General features: G+C 38.5%; 1 protein-coding gene across 27 annotated transcripts in view; it reads left to right on the forward strand.

Moving 5' to 3' along the window:
* Positions 1–24,161, forward strand: part of DLGAP2 (DLG associated protein 2) — a 448,809-nt gene that overhangs the window by 338,632 nt on the left and 86,016 nt on the right. For 12 of the 27 annotated variants that reach the window (XM_072333743.1, XM_072333749.1, XM_072333750.1 and 9 more), the window contains one exon: positions 9,041–9,106. The exons of 14 other annotated variants lie outside the window; for them this stretch is intronic. In XM_072333743.1, the coding sequence (XP_072189844.1) occupies positions 9,041–9,106 (66 nt within the window). The remainder of the gene's footprint in view (positions 1–9,040; positions 9,107–24,161) is intronic. One more of the 27 variants, XM_072333745.1, reaches the window with a different exon arrangement.

Raw genomic sequence — 24,161 nt, forward strand, 5'->3', positions numbered from 1 at the left:
ATTGAGGGTTTTCACAGCTGAAGATATTGATAGCTAATTTCTGTTTTCAGTGGAAGTGCTGAATTTGCCCTCACATCCCACCAGTCAAAGGTTTTTCTTGCTAAATGTCTCCCACATTGGTAAACTGCAATGGTTCCACCCTGATGGGCAGCTGAACTCCATCACACTGTGCTAGCACTGCCTCTCCTCAAAGGAAGAGTGGGAAAAAATATGATGAAGAGCTGAAGGGTTGAGATAAGGACCATATCTGCATTGGAAAAACAGTCAACATAGGGAGATTAGTGTTATTTATTACCTTTTACTGACAGACTGGAGAACTGAATGCAAACCTAAATCACCTTCTCACCATCAGCTCTCTTCAACCTCCTCTCACAGTGGTGCAGGGAACAGAGAGTTAGGGCTGCAGACAGCCCATAATCCTTCATCTCTGCTGCTCCTTCATGGCCATTCTCTGCCCCTACTCCATGTGGCATTCCTCCCACTGGATGCCATCATTCCCCAGCTGATTGCGCCTGGGCTTCCCACAGGCTGCAGCTTTCCCAGCCCTCCTGCCCTACTACAGGCCACTCTCCCCTGGTTGCAGCTCCTGGGGGGTATCCATGGGCTGTGGCCTTAAGGCCTCATCCACTGATGCACTGCAGGCTCCTGCAGGCTGCACAGGAAGATCTGCTCTGCATGGTGTTCATGGGTTGCAGGGGACAGCCTGCTCCTCCATGGGCTTCTGCTGTACTGCATGAAAATTCTCCTCTTCCTGGAGTTCTTCCTGCCCCTTAGCACTGACCTTGGTGCCAGCACAACTCTCTCCCACAACTGCTGTTGCACAGCGGTTTTACCTTCCTTAAATCTGCTCTCTCAGAGCACACAGCATCACTCATGGCTCAGCAAGAGTAGCTCTTATATCTGCAGTGATTTCTCTCTAAATGTCCATTGTATCTTCTTACGCATATGCAGAAGATAAAACAAGTTCATTAAATACCGACATCGATCCATTGCAACAAAGATGTAGTATTTTCATACCACAAACCAGGAAAATGCAGGGACATGTTTTTTTGCTAAGAGAGATATAGGACAAATTTTGTGACTTGTACATTCCTCTCTCACTTCTGGACCTTGTCCTACACTTTGTCCTAGCACTCTTCTGCACTTTGGTCTCTTTAAAGTATGTTTTCTTTTCAATTTATGTTCAGTTTCTTGAGGCTTTTTAATAAACTCAATAAGCCCTTCACCTGTCTGACACAGCAGTGAAGCCTTAACAGCTGTGCCAAATCATCCAAACAGTGGTCCTGACCTCCATCTTCTATTTACTCTCTGCAAATGCTCAAGAAATGCTTCTTGGACTTGCTCAGGTGCCCACAGTGGAGGCAGCTGCAAGTCTTTCCAAGAGTTCTCATAAGAGGTGTAAGACAATTGTGTGCAAAAGGCAGTGTTTGCATTTAACTAGGGGTAAGAAAAAAAAAGGGATGGATTTTCAAGAACCATATCAGGAAGAGCTGTAGATTTTATGGAGGTATTCAGAAGACTTGGGCTCAGAGAATAAGGGTCTTTATTGACAGCTACTAACTGGTATGTTGTTGAAGTTTCTTACTTTTTTATATATATATAAGATTTGGCATTTCTCTCACAGTTCCTGAAAAGTAGTAAAGGGAAATGGCTCATTCAGGAGCTTGACACAGCCTTCAAGCTGTGAAAAATCAGATAAGAAAGGGCTTTTAGGAATTTTCTAGGCTGTTTGAAGTGTATGATCACACAGAGCTGTGTCTGAACAAAGGATGTTTGCCCTGGCTCCCTCTCTTTGCTTGCAGACATTCGTTAATTTTGATAAAGAGAGATACAGTTATTTAACTGAGTTAGTCATTTAAACTCCAAAATGACTGAATAATGAACCTGCTGTAATGCTCCACAGCATCATCCCATACCTTTTTGCATTTATTGGTTGAAGCTGGGCAGAGGACACAGAAGGGAATTTGCAGATCTGTGGGGTAAAAGGGATAGGGCAGCTCAGAAGGCACTTTGCAAGGAGCAAAATGAATCTGTCTGACTCGGAAAAGGCTGCAGTGGGGAACCAAAGACTTTCAGGGTGACCACCATGATATTGCTAAGACAACCCAGGTTTTGTGGATGATTTTCAGCTGCCAAAAGCCAGGAGGAGGGAATTGGTGCTGCCAAGACTAAGATGACCCCTGACAGTTTTTGTGATCCCCTGCAATATATTTCATTTTACGCTTTTTCAGAGATAAGACCGCAGGGATGCTGCCAGCTTCCTCTCCTTGATTTAATAGGCTGTGTGCCTGGCTAGTATCTCTGACAGCTGAAGTCTAGTTTCAAAGTCCTGCTCTCTGGCACTGTGTTACATAAAAGAAGGTACATTCGATGAAAGCAACAAACAGGGAATTCCTCAGTCCTGTTCTTCTGGGGGCTGTGGGGGAAGACGGGTTGTTTGGTTTGAGCAGTCTTGTTAGTAGCCTGAGCTAACTAAAATGCCAGGGTTCTTCAATATTTATTGGAGTAATATGTAAGAGAAATGTGTTTGTGTTTCTGAAGTCAAACAAGTTGGGTCTCTTGGGCACAACTTAATATGAATAATGAATTCTCCAAGTTTTGAAATGGGCAGATGAAAATATTAGGGAAAAATAGAAATAAAAAGAATCCAAAGCAAAGAAGTACATCATGCCTCTAGAAAAACCCATCCCATAAAGCCATTTACATTTCTGGCATCTGTGTCTGAAAATGACATAGCTGAGCAACAAAAATATGCAGGGAATAGTGAAAAGGATGATGAAAGATTTAGAATGGATTCACAATGATAAAATACTAAACAGATTGATCCCTCAGTTTGAAAAAGAGATGGCTGAAGCAGGGATATGACAGATGTCTACACAATTATAAATGATATAGACAAAGTGAATAGGGATCAACGATGCATTATTCTCCACCACAGAAGAACTAGGGGCACATAATTAAGTTATTGGGCATCCTGATAAACAAACAAAAAGGAAATTCTTTTTCAAATAGCGCATAATTAAATTGTGAGGTGCATTGGCACAGGATGCAGTGCAGGCTATCAGTATAAATGGGCTCAGAGAAGATTAGATGAATCCCATAGAGGATAAATCCACTGGTGGCTATTAAGAACGCTAGTCTAGAATGTACTTCCATCTCAGGATGTCCCCTAAGTGCTGATTGCAGGAAGTTGGAAGGGGTTTCTAGGCAATCTGCGTGCCCTGTTCTTATGCTGTTTTCTGTAGCATCCACTTTGGGCTATTGCTGGAGCCAGCTGCTGGGATCAATGGGTTTTTGCTGGATCCATCAGGGACACTTTTGTGTGTAAGAAAAAAATAGGAACAAATAAATAAATAAATAAATAAATATGAGGCAGTGATGAGAAAAATGGAAGAATTTAAAGAATGAATTCTTCTTACTGTTCCTCTTCACACAGGTCTCTTCCAAAGGAAACCTCAATAACTTTAAATAGCCTGAGACCATCTTTATTTTTTACTTCAATCAGAAGTACTCCTGTGTATTTCCTGCTTACCAGCATGCTATCAAATTAATGCACAAGAGTATTCTACTATTTGACAGCACTGCCACATGGATGGCATCTGTAGCAGTGAATAAAATGGCTGCAAGATGGAGGCCCAGGAAATAGGAGGTTGACTATTTATAATGTTTATTAGAACCTGTCTTAGTTTTGACCTTGGACAATTAATTTACAATCTCCCAAATAATTCCCATGCTTGATTGGGGAGTTAGCATTTGAAGAGACCATATGTGACAAGACCATGCCGGCTGGCCTTGTGGCCAGAGAATGGGCCTTTCCCATGCCTAATTTACTACATAGATGTTATAGTATTGATTAGATGTGAACTCTTAGAGACTGGCCAGGAACAGGTTTGCCACGAGTGAGTATGGCCACCCAGAGATGGTCCAAGCTAGTCTGATTAGTCATCTTCCAGCAGATAACATAACAAAGGATAAATCCATGGATGCATTTCCCCTAGTTTATTAGCATAATGACAGTTCTTAGTGATGCATGCCCTCCAGCTGAGTGGGAATGTCGTTGGTTAGGATCAAAGGACACCTGTAAGAAATGCTTTAATTGGATAGCAGATGAGTGGATTTTGAGTTACAGCAGGTATCTTTTGTAGGTATCTCTAGTCTCGCAGAGGTGATTTGTTTTTCTGTGATTGTGGAGTGTTGTGGTGCAAGTCCTCTATTCGTACTCTAGATGCATTTTATGCCTGGTTATTATGTGATCATATGAAGTTGCACCTGCTGTTTAATCCAGACATTTTAGTGCCTCTGTTTTCTGTCATGCATTGTCACAGTTAATATGCCAGGTGCTGCTTTAAAACAGAAATAAAAGAGCAGTTACAATAGGGAGCTTACTGGATGAAAGAAAAGCACACAGAAAAAAAAGATCAGTGGGAGGTCCAGGGAAGGCCAATAACAAATTAAAATCCAATAAATTGAGAAGTTCAGTATGGGTTGTAGTTGTAGTTCTGCCTTACTCTCATATAGAGATGGAGAAGGCAGTTAATTGACTATAAGTCTTGCTGATATGATCCTTTTAAAATAGGTGAGCAGCCAACTCATTGAGACTGATGCCTCTTCTGGGAATGGAAGGGTTATGGAAGAAGAATATTTTGGAATATTTTGAAAACAGCATGCCGGTTTGTTGAGGGCAGAATGAATGTATAAGAAGTGAGGGCCAGCATAGAGACGTGTCTTGGTGCAAGACTTGGGAGTTGAAGAAAAATAATTTAAACTAATACTAAACTGCTTAGAGAGCAGACTGAAAGGTTAAAACTGAGATGATAAAATTTGATGGATGGATAAGGCTGAAGAAAAGAAGTGATAGCAGATGGCTTATGTGCAATGCCTGTCAAAATACTCACTTAGAACACAGGAAAATGGAAGGGAGCAGGATAGAAGAGGCAATACCTTTATTAGCTTGTACAGAAATTTCACTTTCCTGACCCAAAACTCCAAGTAATATCCTACTGACCTACTGTCATGTAACAAGCGCAGCTCAGGCACAATGAAAAATTGACCCCAAGAGATCAGCTGCATCTCCTTTAACCACATCTAACATGAATGTAATTCTATGGCCTTCAGCAATTTTATTTTGGTCTTACGTTGTACTTCAACCTATTCTCCAGACCCCAAAAAACCCCAACAAACAATAGAAGAACCTAAAGCTAACTCTGTGCTTGATAACTCCTCAGAAATACACTGCATTGCGATGGAACCCAATCATCCCCACCACACTCCCTTGCTCCTTCAGTCTATGCCAGCAAGCACTTCCCCAGGCCATGTATCTTCAGCAGGGTGAGGAAAAGCTGGAGCCACTGCACATTCCTAACAGAGAAACAGCCTGTTCCAAGGACAAAAGCTGATCTCAGGCACTGACCCATTTCATTTCTCACTGTAGTTGTAGCAGCCTCAGGGTTGAATAAGCAGTCTGGATCTGTCAGGCTTCCAGCTCTGTCATGTCTCCCAATATTCTGAAGCTTAAGTCAAGAGCTGCAGCTGTGAAAGCTTCCTATCACAGTCTGGAGTGTTGTCTGCAGTGTTGCACTGGAATGCAAGACAAATCCATCAGGATTTTCAGAAAGAAAAGGAGATATTAGATGCAAATGACAGTTTGTGCTCTCTTCTTTATGCAGATCACAGCATCATTTGACTATACATTCAGCTTTCACAGAAGCAAATGTCTCTGCATTTTTAAAGCCTATCATTTTTTGTCACTCTTGTGAGCTCTATTCAGAGTGAAGACATTTCCTACTATTTTTTCAGTTTCAGTTTCAGAGAGCTTTTTGATGCAGATGGTGTACATTTAGAAGGGTTTTTAGCTAGTGATTGTGTTCCTGGTCTAGCCTGTGTGCTCTTTACATTGCCTGAAGCTGTAAATTGTAAATCAGACTAATTTTGCAATATCATTGTTCTTTGCAATATATTGTCAGTCAAAACACTCCATAATATGACTACTATTTTCTTATACGTCCAGTGGAGTTAAGCTTTCTATCAGCAGGGCCACCTTGAGCAATAGGCAAGCTAAAATACTACTGATCTATGAAATAGAAGGGGTGAATGAAATAAAATGAATGCATACATTTTATGATACATGAATTCTAGCATGCAGGAGAATTTTGTAATAACCTGCCTGGATTCACTGCTATGAGATGTGAAGGTTACTGTGATGCTGTTACGCTTTTCATTTCCATGGTCTACAACAAAAACTGTATTTCCTAGGGAAAACAGTAAGCTGAACAAACAAAGACCATGTATGTCTATTGCAGAAGGACTAAAATGACTTTGAAGTACAGTTCAGCTTCACACAAAGATTGTCTTTGAAATAGTGAAAAAGCCACTGAGAATTTAGATTAATTTAAGCTTCATAAGAGCAGAATGTAAAAATTCAGTCTCTTTGTGGGCTAAAGGTACTGACAGTAGCCTTTCGAGTGGATAATCTAAACATTAAATTAGTGATGTGAATAGATATAGTCATAAAGAAAAAGAAGTCTTCAGTTTAAAACTTACTTCCAGTTTAGGAAGCAACTTAATCACTGAGAGCTACTCAAATCCATCATGCAGATTCATAAATCTTAGTGTATGGCAAGGAAATTGTAAGTTCCTTCGAGTCATTCAAGACTGACCTTCTTCAAAAAAGAGTACAACTTTTTTGCTGGATGGAAATTCTAACTTTTTGTGTTCTCTACAGGTTTTATTAGAGAACAAGCTCACCAACATTAACAAATATGCTCAGAGAGGATAGCTATGAAAAGAGACAAATTAGGATTATAATTCTACTGGATAATTGAGGTGGAAAGAGAATAATTTATTTGTCCAAATTTACATAGAAATGTTATTGCTAAGACATAATCTGAGTTATAGATATAGTTGCATGGCCTTTCTCTTTCATTTTGCAAAGGAAATTTCCTCTTTTTTTTTTTTTTTTTTTTTTTTTTTTTTTTTTTTTTCTCAAACACATAAAACCCGTAGATGTCTATTCTACTTTATCCTATCCCCAAATTTTTAGTCTAGACTTCTTAGAATCATGGAATGGCCTAAATTGGAAGAGAACTTAAAATAATCTAGTTCCAGACTCCTGCCATGGGCAGGGTTGCCACCCACCAGCTCAGGCTGCAGCGCCCCATCCAATCTGGTCTTGAGCACCTCCAGGGATGGGGCATCCATAATTTCTCTGCACAATCTGTTCCACTGCCTCAACACCCTCTGAGTAAAGAATTTCTCCCTGACATCCCACCTTGACCTATCCCTATATGCCCAGTTAAAATGTTGGTCTGCTTACTGTAGACTTCAAACATATTTCTGAGATTAATGCTGACATCTTACATGGGAGAAATAACGTTACGTATTTTATTTTCTTCAGATCATTCTATAGGTGTTTCTCAATGCATGTACCTGATGAAACTTGGGAATGAATCCACAACTATTCTTTTTCAAGAAATATGAAACTACTCTTTCAACACGGAGCTTCTTTATTGTGAAGCTATAAGTGAAATCAAGTTATTTACATGAATTTAAAGAATCCTTCAGAATATTTTTTGTTTTAACTTTCATTTCCCTTGTTAACCCTGTGCAGCCAAATTAGAGGATACGCAAATGAGTTATACAATGTAGCCAGATCATGTGAGCAAAGTCTCCATGGAAACTGCCTAATTTGTGCTTTTATTTAATTAGCGTTGTCCATTACCTCTCCAAATGAAGTTTAATTTGAATTCATATGCCAGTCATTTTAAAATTAGGTATGACTTTTTATCCATCACTTAACAAGATCTCTAGCAGGCTGCATTTAGCCGAGTGAGTTTATTTAACAAGTAAGTCTATAAACAAGATGTTTGTTTGACAGATCAGCTTCTCCAGCTTTCTTAACATCATCAGGACTTCTTTTCAATGCAATATCTATACATCCCATTGGTATCTATTGTATATTCTTAACCTTGGGAATTGTCTAAAGCAGGAACAATATTTTTAGTATCTGCATGAACGTATTTAGTCATTTTGCTTGCTGTGACATAATTGATTAGAAAACTTAGTACAAATAAAAGTGCACAACCAAGAAAGAGACAAAATGCATTCATTTTTTAAATGGAGCAATAAAACAAGCAAAATGCCTTATCTTAAAAGCTGAACCACAAAAACTAATGTGCCTGATATGGGGACTGAGGAACATTTTAGTAAAGTTAGAGTTGGTTCCAGCTTGCTAGGTTGTTTGCCTGAAAGTTAGGAATCATCAGTCCTCAGTCATGCGCAACCAAAACAAGATCTGTAATACCTGATTTTGCATTTTTTCTGTGAAGAACTGCTGTTGAACACATAGCGATGTACTATGAAGGGCTCCATTCTCTCAGTCTTTTGAAGTTTCTGTGCTTGTAACACAGGCAGTTACAGTACAGTGGAAGGCTGCTTGTATCACTGAGGTACCAGGAAATATGAATAGTGAGGCAAAAGCAATAAAAGCAGACTCCAAATTGCAGAACTGAACTGGCGGTGAATGAAAGTAGAAAAAGTGACCAGAGAATCATGAGTGGCATTAATTACTGTCATCACAGCTGGGAGGTACAAATGGTTTAGCTGGAGGACTGACAACAGTAATCCCTCCTGAAATAAATATTTGAAAGACCAGTAATAATAATAATAATAATAATCAAATCAAACACCAAAAACCACCAACAAAAGCAACAAAACAGAAACAGAAAGGCGAAAGAATTCAGTGTGACTTTGTAAAGATGAAAGGAACAATGGAAGAGATGTTGAAAAGGTACTTATGAATATTATGACCACAGTGATGTGAAAAAGTCTGGCAATCATCTTTTATTTTCCTCTTAAAGTTTAAAAAACAATAGAACCAATGGCAAAACAAACAAAAAAGAGTAAATACTGCAGGTAACAGCACATGAGGAGATACTGCATGGTAAGAGGTATCACTGGGATCTGAAAACCAGCAGAGAGTGTATGTCGGGGTATGTAGAAATATCATCACTGTTAAATAGCTACTTTGTTTCTGTCTTTTCAGAAGACGAGGGTGGCGATCTGCTCAAGTCGAGCTTCAGTTTTCCAGGGACGCCAGAGGAGGAGATAGGTACAGATGTCATCTCTCAGATAACTTGCTCTGCTTGCGCACCCTGAGGCTGGGTGCAGCCATGGGGGGAGGCAGGAGGCTGCTCTGCGGCACAGCCTTCCCCTGCCACAAAGCCCACAGTGAGCACGGCACCATTCGTGTTCATGAGAGTGGCATCAGACCTCTCAGCCCAGTCCTTCCAGGGATTTCTCACCTGCTACATCAGGTTAGAGAATCTAAAGCAGAAAAACGTCAGATCTGGGTAGCATCTGGCAGCCAGCAATTCAAAAGATGGCGTTCAAGGAAATTATCAGCTTTCCTTCTTTTGTCATTTTCTTTTTATCTCTACCCTCCAGACAACAGAATAATTACAGAAAGAGTTTTTAATGTCACCTCTTCAATTTAAAAAAAAAAACAACAAAACAAGAACAAAAACAGCAGCAGAAAGAAATCAGAAGCCCATAGAGCTCATGAATGAAATCATGATGCATCCCAAAGCTATTAGTAAGACACCCCACTGGCTTCAGTGCGTCCAGATAAATACTTCATATGTTGTGAAAAACTGAGGTTTTTGTTCCCAGAATTTCATTCATATTGTTGCTGTTTTATGTGAAATCCATCAAGATTTTATGTGCAGCTACTCTGTGTGGTTATTTTTGGAATAGAAATATGGAAAGTGTTTTTTGTGTGTTTTCTTGTTAGAGCTCCCTTTATTCAAAGTGAGCACACATTTTAAAACATAGTAGTTTTTCTCGTGTTATGCATATGTTTGTATTGATACATGACAACAGCTTATTTTATGTATTTTGATATTTTTGTATTTGAAAGCAGTTGTATAAGCCTTAATGCTGCATGTTGATAGGAAGATAAGTCGTAGTTGCTATGTTAAGGGGGAAAAAAACTGTTTGCACAAAGAGCAGGAAGTCAGTAGGGGAAACCATTATGTTTAAATAAACTCTTTGAAGAGGATTTTCTGAAACACTATGACTCAGTTACACTCAAGTCAGGGTCTTCTATAAACCTTCAGCGTAAAGATGTTCCTATTGGTCTTGTTTATTCACTTAATACTGAAAACTCAGAGACAAAAAATGTTTGGATTATGTTCCAAAGATTGGACTGGCAGATACTTTAAGTCACTGGGGATTGTTTAGTTTAGTTTCTCAGTTTCTCCCTAAATTATAATTGTGTAAGAGGGGAGATATAATTAAATGTGAGGCTCTATAGGAATCTCGCAGGTGAATCCTATCGATAAATCATGGAAAGGACATCTCTTGGTGTTTATTTATTTTTGCCCTGCTACCCCATTTCACAGCACATAGGAAGGAGTTCAGATACCTTAGGTCAGAATTCATTGCATCTAGCAGCTGGAAAGTAAGCTCAGATGTAGATGTCTAAATTAGATATCTGGATTTGATCTATTTTAGAAGTTTACCTTAGGATGAGATGAATCGTGCCCTAGAAGTATGTCAAAACTGTTCTCCTTTCCATTTGGTTGAGAAAGAAATAAATAATTTCTTTAAAGTCAGAGCAAATGACATATAAGTTAGTAATATTAAATGTCAGGTGTCTACAGGAGTAAGGAGCTTCATATGAAATAGATTATCAAAATTAACACAAAGAGGTATACTAAACTGATCAATCAACTAGCACCCTTGTAGCAGAAATGCTAAATCATAGCCTGAACCAGTGATGGAAGGCAAGGCTAACCCAGAGGAGCTCAGGTGCATGTAGTGCACCTGAATGAGTGGATGGGGCAGAGTCATGATCCAACCTTTCCCAGACCTCATTAGAGGGTTGGCAATAGATGTAAGGAGGTTTCTTGTTGGAGCTCTCTGTCTACCTGAGGCCTTCTGAAGGTAAGCAGCTTTTTTCCTTCATTTTTGTGTCTGCATCTGCTGTGTTTGGGCTTATTCTCATTTGCTGCAGCCAAAGACTTATGTCTGTACTGTCCATCCCATTATGGCATTACGTTCCCCAATTATGAAGAATGTGGGGGTGAATCAATACAAACGAGGAAAAGGAAAGTAAAAAATAAGAATAAATTCTCAACTGTTCTACCAAAAGAAACTAAAGTGCTGTAGGAAACTTCAGCTATTTTTGTCTGGAGGACAGAAAAACAGTACTAAAATCAAGGGAAGATTTATTTTTGCTCCTAAATTTTGAGCCCCTTTTGGAGCCCTCTGTTAAGTACCAGAATTTCCTAGATAATAGATGGAAGGAGCTGCATGCCCATAGTATTTCTAGAAGGAAATCCTGCTCTCCTCACTCAACTGTGTAACTGTAGATGTCTAAAGCAGGTAGACCAGATTGAAATTCAGATGTCCAGTTCTCCCTTACAGAGAACCTCTGTAGGGAAAGAAAAAAAAAAAAAAAAAAAAAAAAAAAAAAAGTATACTATGGATGGTAGAAATTGTGAGGACTTTTATGAAAGCTTTAGAATGTTAGCAAAGTTCTGTATAAATAAAACTAGCCTAGCTGCTGATGTACACTTTTGCAGGCAGCTGGGCTGTAGTTGTCTGTCTCTTGGTGTCATTACCTGAACGTTTGAATTCAAACCCATGATGTGAACGTAAGTTACAGCCCAACCTACAAACTATTATGGCTTTCTCAGCCTCCACTTTTTCTTGCTGTTGCACATGTATAAAGATAAGCATTCGTCAGAGAGAAATTTGAGTGCAGGTGGTTGCTCTAGTCACTGTGCTACGGGTCTGGTCCTTCTCTCTTTATTCCATTGGCTATTTAACCTTTTTGTATGAACATCCTCTATCTAAAGGACTACTTGAGGCACCCATTCCTCAAAAAACAAAACACAAAAAGGGCTTCCCTCAAGAAGTACAGTAATTGTCCCGAGTCAAGGCAGAAGAGAGGCAATGTTAGTTTAGTTACGGTAGACCTCACTGCAGGAGCATTCATTATTTTAGTCTCTCATACCTTCTCACTGTCCTAAGGAGCTTCAAGTTACTATCTCACTGGTATTGAAAGATCTTTGGCTTCAGGCCCTTATTTGTAAAATGGATTTAATGTTTCCTACTGAGGTTTCTGGGCTTTGGTGGGAATTAATACGTGTTTGCACAGTAATTCACAAGAGTGAAAGTGCTGAATAATCACTAAATAATATTAATACAATGATCCCCTGCCTTAATTGGGAAAAGGTATCAAGGGATAGGGCTGATCTCAACTGTTACATTATTGATTCTGTAAAAGAGCTCATTAGTTAATGCAGGCAGAAGTGTGATGGATTCTTTTAAAAGGGCTTGCCCAGGCATTCATAGTCTTTTCTCTAGCAACATTTCAGAGCTTTTGCATTACCATTTCTTTAACAGAAAGCAGGGTAAGTATGTGCATGGCTGCAAGTTCACACACACACCAAAAATTATGAGAGAAGCAATCTGATAAAGGTAGCAGGTCATAATAAAAGGAGCAAAAGATCTGGCATGCATGATCTCAAGCTGATTACTCTGAGTTACTGAGCATACAAACTGGATTTCTTCCAGTTCCAAGCTTTATTCTATCCAGCCATTATGCGATCTGAACAACATTATGTACAGAATTACTCTTCTGTACAAACTCAAGGCATTCACAATCATTCCCTTCAGGCACGTGCAGAGTAAAGCAACAGTTCACTTTGGGTGTGTAAAAAAACAAATAGCACAGTTTTAGCAAGAAGCATATGGAAAATGAGCCGTGTTTAAATGGCATTCAGATGAGAGTAGGGGGAGGGGGGGAGGGGGAAACACTTGAAAGTAGAAGATAGGATGATTTTTTCTTCTAATACAGATATTAATAGATGCATGCAGCAAAGGGGGAAAAGAGATTACTGAAAAAAAAAAAAAAATGTTTTGTCTCCTTTTTATGGGCAAGAAAAGCATTTATTTTACCATAGCTAAACACTTAGCAGCTCCCAATGTTTTACACAGTAAGAAAACTGACATTTAAAACTTTCCGTTTCAATGAATTTCTGTTATGTTTTCAAGTACGGATAGGGTATCAAGTTGATGTTAAGGAAAAGGTTAAAACTTGTATCAGTGGTTTGCAATTGCTAATAATGCTCTTAATCTACCCCAAATGCAAAGTGAAATGCAAGGGAGTTTAAGGGCAGGTTAGAAGACTATATTTTTATTCCACAATAGTTGCAGTCATGCTTTTGATTAATTTGTGTGGTTCAAGTGCGAGACAGTAACTCATAGTTATTCAATCACTTTTGATTGCATGATCATGCCTTCATGACCTTATATGTTGAAAAAAGATAAGGATATAGCTGTTTATGAAGCAAACAAAAAAAAAAAAAAAAAAAAAAAAAAAAAGCCTGACTTTCCAGTATGTCTGGTTTTCCACCTAATTATCTAACCCTTCCTCAGTACTGTCAGTGTCTCAGTGTCTGTTGTGCTTAAGTCTCCATCATACTTTTAAATAATCCCATTTCAGATCCTTGCTTTTCCTGCACCTGGAAGTTGTAGTGCACTGCAGAGTTTTGTAGACATGATGAAATTTGTCAGAAAACAAATTTTGAACTTTAAATACCTTATAGTTATGTTTGAGGGCTGATTTCTGTGAATCACTTCAATTCATAGAACAAAATTGTATCCTATTTTCTGAGCATCCTATAAAATCATACTAAGTATTCTGCATTTTAACTGAAGGCTGTTAGTAACAAATGCTCGCAAACAACTGACAGAGCAGAGGCTGTCTGTAAAAGCTAAACACCTCATAATGTTAGCTAACTCTGCAAAAATCCCATTAGGCCCAAGGTCGATTCACAAACACGAAAAGAACTTTGTAAGGATGTAAGATTAATCAAATGGGTTATTTGCTATGAATTATTCATCTATTTCTACTACTGAATACAAAGGGGGTTTCACATTTGTTACTTTGTCAAAAAGGACAATATTTTTTGTCTAAATGAGTCATGTATTCAGACAGGGCTGGCCGGATGAGAAGGCTGTAAAGTTCAGTAGCCAAGTAAATATATTTTTCCATACAGAAACTTCGTGCCGTTGTTAGGCCACATCTGAAATACTAATTCCAGTGTCTGCTCTAGAACAAGGAAAAGAGAGAATGCAGAAAGAATGTGAAACAGCTTCAGTTATGCTTCACACTCGGGCTGTGGGATGTTAGAAGAAGGTTCCTACTTTGCTCTTCTGCGTGCATACCCTGGTCACTTCTGTAACACCTGGATAAGTAGCTGATCCTTAGTTCACACCTTCACATGGGCGGTGGAATGGCTCCAATGGAGTTGACAGACTGACTCACTTCAATGTCTTGCTATGCTTGCCTTCTCCACTACAGGTCTTCATCGTATCATCTCCTCTTAACAGGATCAAACTCACAACCTTTGAAATATATTCCCATGATAGGCAGCTTCAACTATGTAAAAGTCATCATGCTTTGCCTCCATGCTTGTTATAGGCTGCTCAGACTGTCTGGAGGACAATTCAGACTGGCAAAGCATGGATGTTCATGGCCATGGCAGTCTCACTGTTCCAGCCACCAATTCAGTCTATCTCCATTCATAATGAGCGTGACTGTAGCAGGATCGACACCTCCAGATGTTGTTGAGGCAGCCCAGACTTTCAGTAGCAAGTTCAGTTTTCACTTCTTAGCACAACTTTCTTCCAAAATTCTACCTCATTGTTGCACGCTTCTACAGCATCATTTTTCTTGTTGTAAGAGAATGTGTCAGACTTGTCTGGGGTGTGTGGTATTTACACCACTACCTGGTCCCAGGAGCAGGGTTCACCTTTTTTCCCATCATCTGGTGGCAGGAAAAGACCATGAACGTTTTCATTGCTTCTCACAGACCCCAGGTAGAGCTCAGCCAGATAGAAAAAGAGGCTGCACCCTGATTTGAAAAATTCTCAGTCTGAAGGTTATGGAAAGAGGAAGATTGTCTGCCTGTTACTATGGCAACACGTTTAAAAGGGAACATGTCACCAGGCTGCTGTTTCTTCCTGTACCCCATAGGTAAATCAGGATGAGACCTCCTCCGCCTCAGCTGGTTGAGCGGAGCGGAAAAGTTCACAATGGAATGGCAAAACAGCAAGAGGCAGCACCAAGGGGGTGCAGCAAGGAAGATAATGATGAACTCCTGAAAATAAAAGAAATAATAGTTTGGGGTCAGAACAAGGATGAAATGTTGAATTTTTTTTGGTGAATCAAAAGGCTTCAAAGAACTGATGCTGAAACAAACAACAAAAACAAATCATTTTCTTCAGTACTGACAATTTTAAGATTTTATTGAATGCTTTAAAAAAAAAAAAATTAAAAGGTATTTTGAAGTAGAAGTGCATTTTAAATTGAATAGTCATATGTTCTGTGGCAATAATCGACGCTTCTGAGAATTAATGCTTAGGTTATTTCTTTCTCAAAAGCACACTCAACAAAGCAAGCCTTGAATACATACCCATTCTTATAGAGTAAGAAATATTTCTACATGGATATAGAAACGTAAGTTCATGCAGTTTGCTTGGTATTTCAGAGACTGGTAAATGTCCTCTGTCATGAATAGTCAGAAATAAAGTGCAAATTAAGAGGAATCTCAAAAACAAAAAGCCAAAAAAGAAAAAAGAAAAAAAAAAAAAAAAAAAAAAAAAAAAAAAAAAAAGGCAGTAGCTCATAAATGCCAACATTCTTTCTGATGTTTTTCATCTATTAATCAATGAAAAATATGTCTTACTAGAAAAGAAACCTCAGAAATTTGGTAGTTCAGTTCAGCTGAATAGTTGGTTCAACTTGTTTGGATCCTTGGGATTAAATCTTGCTCCCACAGACATCCATGGCAAGATTCCAGCAGAGCACATTTCACTCCTCCATTGCATTCTCTTCCCAAATGGGGACATTTCTGGGCTTCTTGTACAATTATTTCATTCCAGACTGAGGTGGTACTTCTATGATACGCAGTCTAAATTAGAGGTGATTCTCTTCAAGTGATAAGGTTCATAGGTAAATTAAGAAGAACTTCCTAGCAAACGTTTGGGATTAATTCCAGCCCTTGTGGAGTTAATGGGAGATCTATTGTTGCTATCAATGGGACAAGGATTTCTCAATTTTGTGCCTAGGTTCTTCTATAAATCTTTGAACTCTACTACCCAATTACTTTAGTTGTCTTTAATTGCTGACATGCAGCAAAACAATTGTTAGAGTCTGATGAGAAAAATGGCTGCACTTTTAGTGATAGCAAGGGAATCTGATTGTTTCCTGTATTTGACCTGCTAGCTACTAGCAGCAACACTTTCTCCTTTGGGGAAAAAAAAAAAAACAACCCTATGAAGCCAGGTAGAAGAAGGATCAAAAGAAGTTTAGTAATGTTAGGCTGGCTTTTCTGATCTGTATTTGAAATCATTAATAACAGTTTTCTTAGAGATTATTTTAAAATAATACTCATAATGAAGCCAGACTGACTACATACTGCTGCGTTTTTCCACACTACGAGATAATACACACATATTGGGTTAGTTTAGGTTAATTAGGTTCTGATATTTTATATTTTTGTCAACAGCTTCACTAATCAGACAGAGTCTGTGAGAAAATGTCAGCAATAAATCATTTTGTGGACTTAATTCTGTCACAGTGCTGTTGTCAATGTGGATAGCAGTGCTGTACTTTGAACCTTAAAAACCCTATGCAGATCTGTATGTTATATATGATGTCGTAGCGCAAATATATACACTTCAAAGCAATGGAAATTAATTTTTCATCGCCCCGAGGGCTCCTTGCTTCTGTCCACTTTAACCCTTGGAGCTTCTTGCAATTCCTGCATTGTCTCTCTGGGATTTCTGTCCTGTCCCTTGTTGTGGTCTGGGAGAAAAACTTTGCCTCATTTCCACCATACAAGTGAAGGTGCCCATTCTTCCACCTATAAGATGTGGGGATGGTGTCACCCTGTGCTTGCTTTCTTTCCACATTTTTGCTTTTTCACAGATGTTCTCTGTGTTAAGAAGTTTGTTTTAACCCTGTTTCAGCATGTCTCTGATCATGGCCTTCCCCAGTGATTGGTATGTTTTCTCCATGTCTAATATTAGACCAGGCTGCCAGGACCCCATTCAACCTGGCCTTGAGTATTGAGTATCTCCCCCTCAATTCTTCCACCTCCATCATATTTATGATCTCATTTTCACTCACGGGCAGATAACTGCATGCCTTTCCTATACACCCTTATTTATCTCAGAAATAAATCTTTTGTGATGTTAAACTGCCAAACTACTAATATCTGTTTAAAAGATGGATGGAGCCGAAGTTAGAGAATTGTTCTACTTAAAGATATAATTGGATACCATCAAATATTTGTTCCACCTGCAGATATCTGCACTAAATAAATGGCATCACTCCATATGCTCATTACTTCTCCCATTGGGTTTTCTGACTTTGCTCCAAATTAGTATGTTCTGGTCACTGATGCTGTTTTAGGAATAGAATTTGCATGTCCATTTTTATCTAACACAGGAGTTATAAAAAACATCTTATCCTTGGACGTTATTCATCGTGTGGTTACACTGAATTAGCTTGGGCCGTCAAATCATTTTCCATTTTTTATCGTTAAACATGCGCTTCAGATCACCTACCTTTAGATATTTATGATGTAGTTTTCTGAATCAGAATCTGTCACCTACAGCTTTCCCTGTAGTCGGCAGAGATAAATATGTATTTGAAGGGTGGCATTCATCCGACATTTTTGAGACATATACTTCATACTGAATTTAATCGTGCTGGTTTCTCACATTCCAAAATAAAACTACATCCAGATGGCCTATTTGCTGTAACCTTTGGCCCCTGTTATTTCTGAGATCATATCTGTTTCTTGGTTGGAATAGTCTGATTTACATTGTCCGAAACTACAACAGCGACAGTTTTACTGTGGACTGATAACCTCCTTGACTTCTTTTTAGTTTACTGGTATAAGCACTTCCATGTGTGCCTATCATAAAGAGTGCCCAGGATACTGAATACACAGGCATTTATTTTTCAGGCTTGTGTCAGGTGCTTAAGTGTCAGAACAAGACAGGAATTCAAATGGAGCCCATGATTGTATTTGTTTGATAGCCTTAGGCATTTCAGTGCTTGGCTTTATGTCCTTAGAACTGCCTGATTTTCTCCTTTGAGTGTACGGAGAGATTGGCTGCATAGACGACGTTGTTGTGGTAGGCTTGATAGAGCTGATTATCTGTTTTTGAGGAAATGCTACCCCTCAAACTTCAGTATTTCAAGTAAGAAGCCTGAGGTGTTAGATGGGAATTTGTAGATAGGTAGCGCTGCGTGTGATGCAAATGCATCAAGTCAGTGTAACAAAAAATACAAGCCTTCTTCAAAAGCTGGAGGTTAAAGTCAGGTAATCACCCAATTTTTCCATTTGAATGTAAATTTTGTATAAGGTATTGTGTTACATAGGTTAGAAATCTCTTGAGATCAGAATAGCAGTTTAAGATGCTTCGGAATTTCTTCCTTGCACTTGACAGGTTAGTCAGTCTTCTCAATCTCTGAAGATGTTCCTTTTCAAGGTTAGAATAAAGCCAATAGAAATGTCACAAGTTAATGAGGATACAGTCCTGGTTAATGCAGCCCTTGGACAGACAAACCTCCAGCAAAAACATTTCATGTATGCATTTATAATATCTAAGATATACTTAATTGATTAATTTACTTGCAGTCGTTACTTTCAATATTTCTGTTAGCTATAGGCTAGGCTGTGAAGGTTTTGTTTTTTTTTTCTTAATACACTGAAGTACTAATTAAACTGCACAGTGCAGCAGTCTGGTTTTCCATACCACATCTTTTCCAGAGCTGGATTAGGTATTCCTTTTCACACTGCATTTTATTGGATACACCATCCAAATGAGCTGCTTCCACTCCAATGAAAATGGCAAAAATGTTTCAGATGGGTAAGCAGCTTACCAAGAGGCTTAGAAGCTTAAAGCAATTTAAACTAATTTTGGAATAAAAATAAGTATTTTGCAGAAAAATGAATCAAAAAGAGCAAAAATCAGGCACCAGTTAGTATTTCCAGGTATTAACATCCTGCTCCTGAAACTTTCTTTCAATGCGTAACAGATAAAAAGATTTATACCAAAAATAATTTGTGCAAAAATGCACTTGTTTTGATTGCCAGAGATTTCCAGTGCTTTTCCATTGATTCCCTTTTTCAAAGAGTAATGTTCCAGGAACTCAGAGTTGCACAACCTAGATTTTTCATTGTTTAAAGGTTTTTGACCCTTTTATCACAGCACATTCATATTCAGTCTAATTCATCATTTCAAACAATATTCTTGGTCATTGTACCACGCTTTTCCCCCTTGATGCTGACTGACACAAGGAAGAAGCTTGAATGCCTTAAAAACTGTGACCAGTCCCTGAAGACAGGGAAACTAACATCTGCTTAGAATGTGAGAGCAGCTGTTTTAGCATCAGAAAGTACAGAAGAATAACCAGGAAAAAGGGTGGAAAAAGGCAGAAAAGTACAGAGTGTACCAGAGCAAGAATTACAGTAGATGAGAAAGGATGCAGGGATCCTTGCATCTGTCAGGGTTAAATATTGACTTACACCTATGCAGTACTTTATGGAAATAAGAGCTTTAAGAGACTTTCAGGATTTTGGAATTACCAGATTCTTCCTGATTTACCAGCCTGTGCCTTGGTCTAGGTCCCACATAGTCTTTATGTGTTGCCCAAATATCCATTGAAGACAATAAAAGAACCTAAAAAGGAAAGGCATTACTGTACCCACCTAAATTTTCTTTCTGATTCCATTCATCTGACCACATGGGGTTATATTTGCTTGTTCTTCTGTCTCTCTCTTCAGTAACTTGGTTCTGACAGTGGCACATTCTCTAAGGGACTAGACATTAGTATTCTCAATTACTTTGATATTTTTAGAGTATTAGTCATTTTTTATATGAAATTTTATTATCTTTCTCTTTAAACACTTTAGGAGTTAAAAAAACAGCACACATGAATGTCATGGTGTTGTAAGTTTTTGTGAATCAGCTGAGCTGTGGGCATTGACCATAGGCACATTTCTAGCCCCTTCCAAATGCTTGAAAAGCATGTTAGCTTAATCGAATTTCAAGCTAGCATATTTTTCTTTGTATTTCTGGCAGGCTAAGAGCTAGCGCATGGCAATTACACTGATATGCTATCATACAGTAATTCAATCAGCCATAGCTTAACTGTTTCATTGAGCTCTGGGACAGACATCCCAAAGAGTCTTGAATGAGTGGTGCAAAGCACAGGTGACTTGACAAATATGTCTGTAAGGAGCCAAAATGCTGAAAATTTTATGACAGCTTGTAAGAAAAAGAAGTCGTGCCTTTGACATTGAACTGGTTTGATATCCTGAGCAGAGCCCAAACTTAGAAGATGCACATGTAAAGTAATTTGGAACTTTATTCAATATCAGTTATTTCATCACCGACATCGATGACTCATTGATGATGTTAATGCTCAAGTGAACCCTCAGCAAGTTTGCTGATGACAGCAAGATGAGTGGTGCAGTTGATACATTAGAAGGAAGGGATGCCATCCAGAGGGACCTCAACAAACTCAAAAGGTGGGCCCACGTCAACTGAATGAAGTTCAACACAGCAAAGTGTTGGGCTGGAGAAATCCCTGATGTGTATGCAGTCTGGGAGAAGAACTCCTTGAAAGTATCCCAGTGGGCTCCTGATGAATGAAGAACTTAACATGAGCCAGCATTGTGCTCTTGCAGTGTGGGAGGCCAGTGGTATCCTGGGCTCCATCAGAACAGGGGTGGACAGCAGAGGCTGTAAGATGATTGTCCCTCTCTGTTCTGCCCTTGTGAGGCCCCATCTGGAGTACTGTATCCAGGTCTGGAGCTCCCAATACAAGAAAGACGGGGAGCTGTTGGAGAGGGTCCAGATGAGGGCCACTAAGATGATCAGGGGACAGGAACACCTCTCCTATGAAGACAGGCTGAGGGAGCTGGGCTTGTTCAGCCTGGAGAAAAGAAGGTTGCAAGGAGACCTCATTGCAGCCTTACAGTATTTAAAATGGGATTATAAACAGAAGGGGAATCAACTTTTTACAAGGGTTGACAGTGACAGGACAAAAGGTAATGGTTTTAAGCTCGAGGAGAGAAGGTTTAGATGATTGGAAGCCAGGGGGAAGTACATTACAGAGAAAGCGGTGAGGTGCTGGAACAGGCTGTCCAGAGAGGCTGTGGATGCTCTATCACTGGAGGTGTTCAAGGCCTGGTTGGATGGAGCCTTGGGCAATGTGGTTTAGCAACAAGTCTGGAGGTTGGTGGCCCTGCCTGTGGCAGGGGGTTGGAATTTATAATCCTTGGGGACCCTTCTAACTCAGGCCATTCTATGATACTCTCCCTGGCAGATTAAAATGGGAAAATTACTTTTAGAAAATGCCCCTTTTTTATTTCAGTTTTTAATTACTTTGATTATGCTTACTAAATGCCTACAGCAGTTTCTAGCTGCTGTATTTAAAAACAAACAAACAAACAAACAAAAAACAACAACCAAGTTGCATGAGGCATATACAATGACATGTCTGTAGAAGCAACATACAGAAAACATATTTTTTCATTAGTTATACTGAGCTATACTGAGTTGTATTTTTTCTATAGTTATCTTTGAATCATAGGGAACCGTGAAGGATGGAAAAGCTGTATATAAAATGTAAATTACCCACTGCAGGCCAGCAAATCAGTCTATCTCATGTTCCTAGGGATGTGTCAGGGTGAAAATTTTTGAAGCTTTCTGAGCTGTGTCAGATGGTGTATGAGGCCAAAAGAAGTCACCAAGAACTGTCAGTTCTGTTCTATGGAACACGTTTAAATGAGATCCTTTTTGGCTCTTTCTTTTGCATGTCTTTCTTTTTTTGTTGTTGTTTTTCTTTGTTGTTGTTTTTTTTTTTTTTTGGTGTTTGTTTGGTTTTGGTTTTGGTTGGTTGTTTTTTTTTTTGTTTGTTTGTTTGTTTTGTATTTGTTTTGTTTTGAAATTCATTGGCAATTCATAGTTCAGGAGTTACCTTCTTTCACAGATGTTCAAGGTATTAATGAAATGGCTTGGGGAGGGCTCTTGCTGTTGTGTCTCAGTTTTCTGAAGGAGTTTCCTTCCACCTCCCTTTGACGCATAGAACTATGAAATGAAAACTAGCAGATCCATGGCCATTTTGGAAAACACTGCTGCTGTTCCAGTTCCCCTTCCTGCAAAAGAAAACAGTGAGAACAGTGCCTCATGAGATTGTACAAGCTAATGCAGTAATTTCTGTCTGGTGCTTTGGAACCCTTTTACGAGAAGCACCGTCTAAGTTCAACATGTGAACTGTTATTACTCCCTTGATAATGTTTGGTAATATGCTGGGTTAAGTGCCATTAATTACAATGCTACTTATGTGGCTTAATCTCAATACGCTGTTATAATTTACTGCTTTGTCTATGTATGGTTTAACTTTTAATTGGATAATCAAAAATTATGTTATTTCCTTTTTGTAACTTCATTTATGAGGGACATTATAAGCTAAATAGTACAACAGATTGAGTAATGAACAGTAACAAATTTTTATTTTAAAGTGAAAAGCCAAAAAACTAAATTAAAAATAAAAGGTTATAAACACAAGATAGAAGCAGAAATTGATATATACACACAGGAATCAGTTTCATGCCATGATAAAATCTAGAGGTAACTTTTGGACGCGAGACCTGCTCTGATTTTAGTGCAGCAGCATTGCACCCAGGATGAATACTTTATTGTATATTAGTTTAATTCTACATTAATTTTAAAACATTATGTGGAGCTCTATTAAAGTTAAGATGTAATAAAGTTAACTAAGCATCTACTGCTATAAGAAATTTGGAGCACTGGGTCATAAGATCGCTGCTGCTAAAGACTTACAACAACTTGCTTTCTATATTGAAGGTACTATAACATTTATTAATTGGAAAAAGGTACATATTAATTGGTTTCAGGACACTGTGCAGGTACTGATTTTTCACCAGTGGTGGGAATATGGTTTTGACATAGACACCTCTTGAATGCTCTTGCTTACTGTGTTACCTCTAGAGACTGATGTTCAGCGTCAGGTTATGTTGCTATATGTTAATAAGTGTTAGAGTTAGGGTAGTATGGTTAGGTCATGATTGGACTCAACCTTTAAGGTCTTCTCCAACCTGAGCAATTCTATATTCTAAGTGCATACTCTCTGGCTTCCATTTTGGAACAGGCTTTCAGTTGCTTTGTATCAGGCACTTGTGAAAGTTGAATTAGAAGTTTTAGAACGTTTGCAGAAAGACTGCGCTAAATGGTTTGTAACCATAAACACATATGTATCTGTCTGATCCTGTAGAGAGCTGTCATGCATCCTATATCTTTGTCTGATCTTGAATTATTGTTAAAATAAGATGAAATTGAAGAAAACTGTTTGATTTTTTTGTTTGTAGCATTTGACAGCTGCTTGAAATTGCATGAAAGAAAAGAAATATCAAAGGCTTGAGTATCAAAATCTTTACTTACAAGCTGCATTTATTGAGCAATCATGTTTGTTTAATAACCACAGCTGAAAGTACATGACCCATAGGAACAAATAATTGTATATAATAACCGGTAGCTTCTACCTAACAATATTTTTTCTATCTGGAATAAGGTAGAGTTTTAAAATAAATATTTTGTAATTTGGACACCAGAAGCAAAAAACAAGATGGCCTAATAGAGAGGATAGTATGTATGTATGCGGAAATAATGATAACAGATCTGGACCAGAGATAACAGATGTTTGAATAGTATGAAATGCTTATTCGTAAAACATTTAATGATACAAAAATTAAGCTTGATTTCAGCATGTTCATATTCTGTTTCTTTGTTCCTCTTCTTTGTGTTTACGAAGAGTGAAATTGAGATCCTGAAGATGAGATTCATTTAAGAAAATGAAGTTGAGTGTAATAAGAGAATGACTTTATCTTTAGATTGAGCTATCCAACTGAGAAACCCCAGAAACAGAAACGGGACCCATGTAGTTTAAATGACTAGCCACAAAGCGTGACATATGAATTCCAAATATCAAATAATAAACTCAATACTTGAGTGTATCTGTTAAATGTATTTGAGGAAATTTGCAT

The sequence above is a fragment of the Excalfactoria chinensis genome, chromosome 3, assembly GCF_039878825.1.
Source record: "Excalfactoria chinensis isolate bCotChi1 chromosome 3, bCotChi1.hap2, whole genome shotgun sequence".
Taxonomy (NCBI): domain Eukaryota; kingdom Metazoa; phylum Chordata; class Aves; order Galliformes; family Phasianidae; genus Excalfactoria; species Excalfactoria chinensis.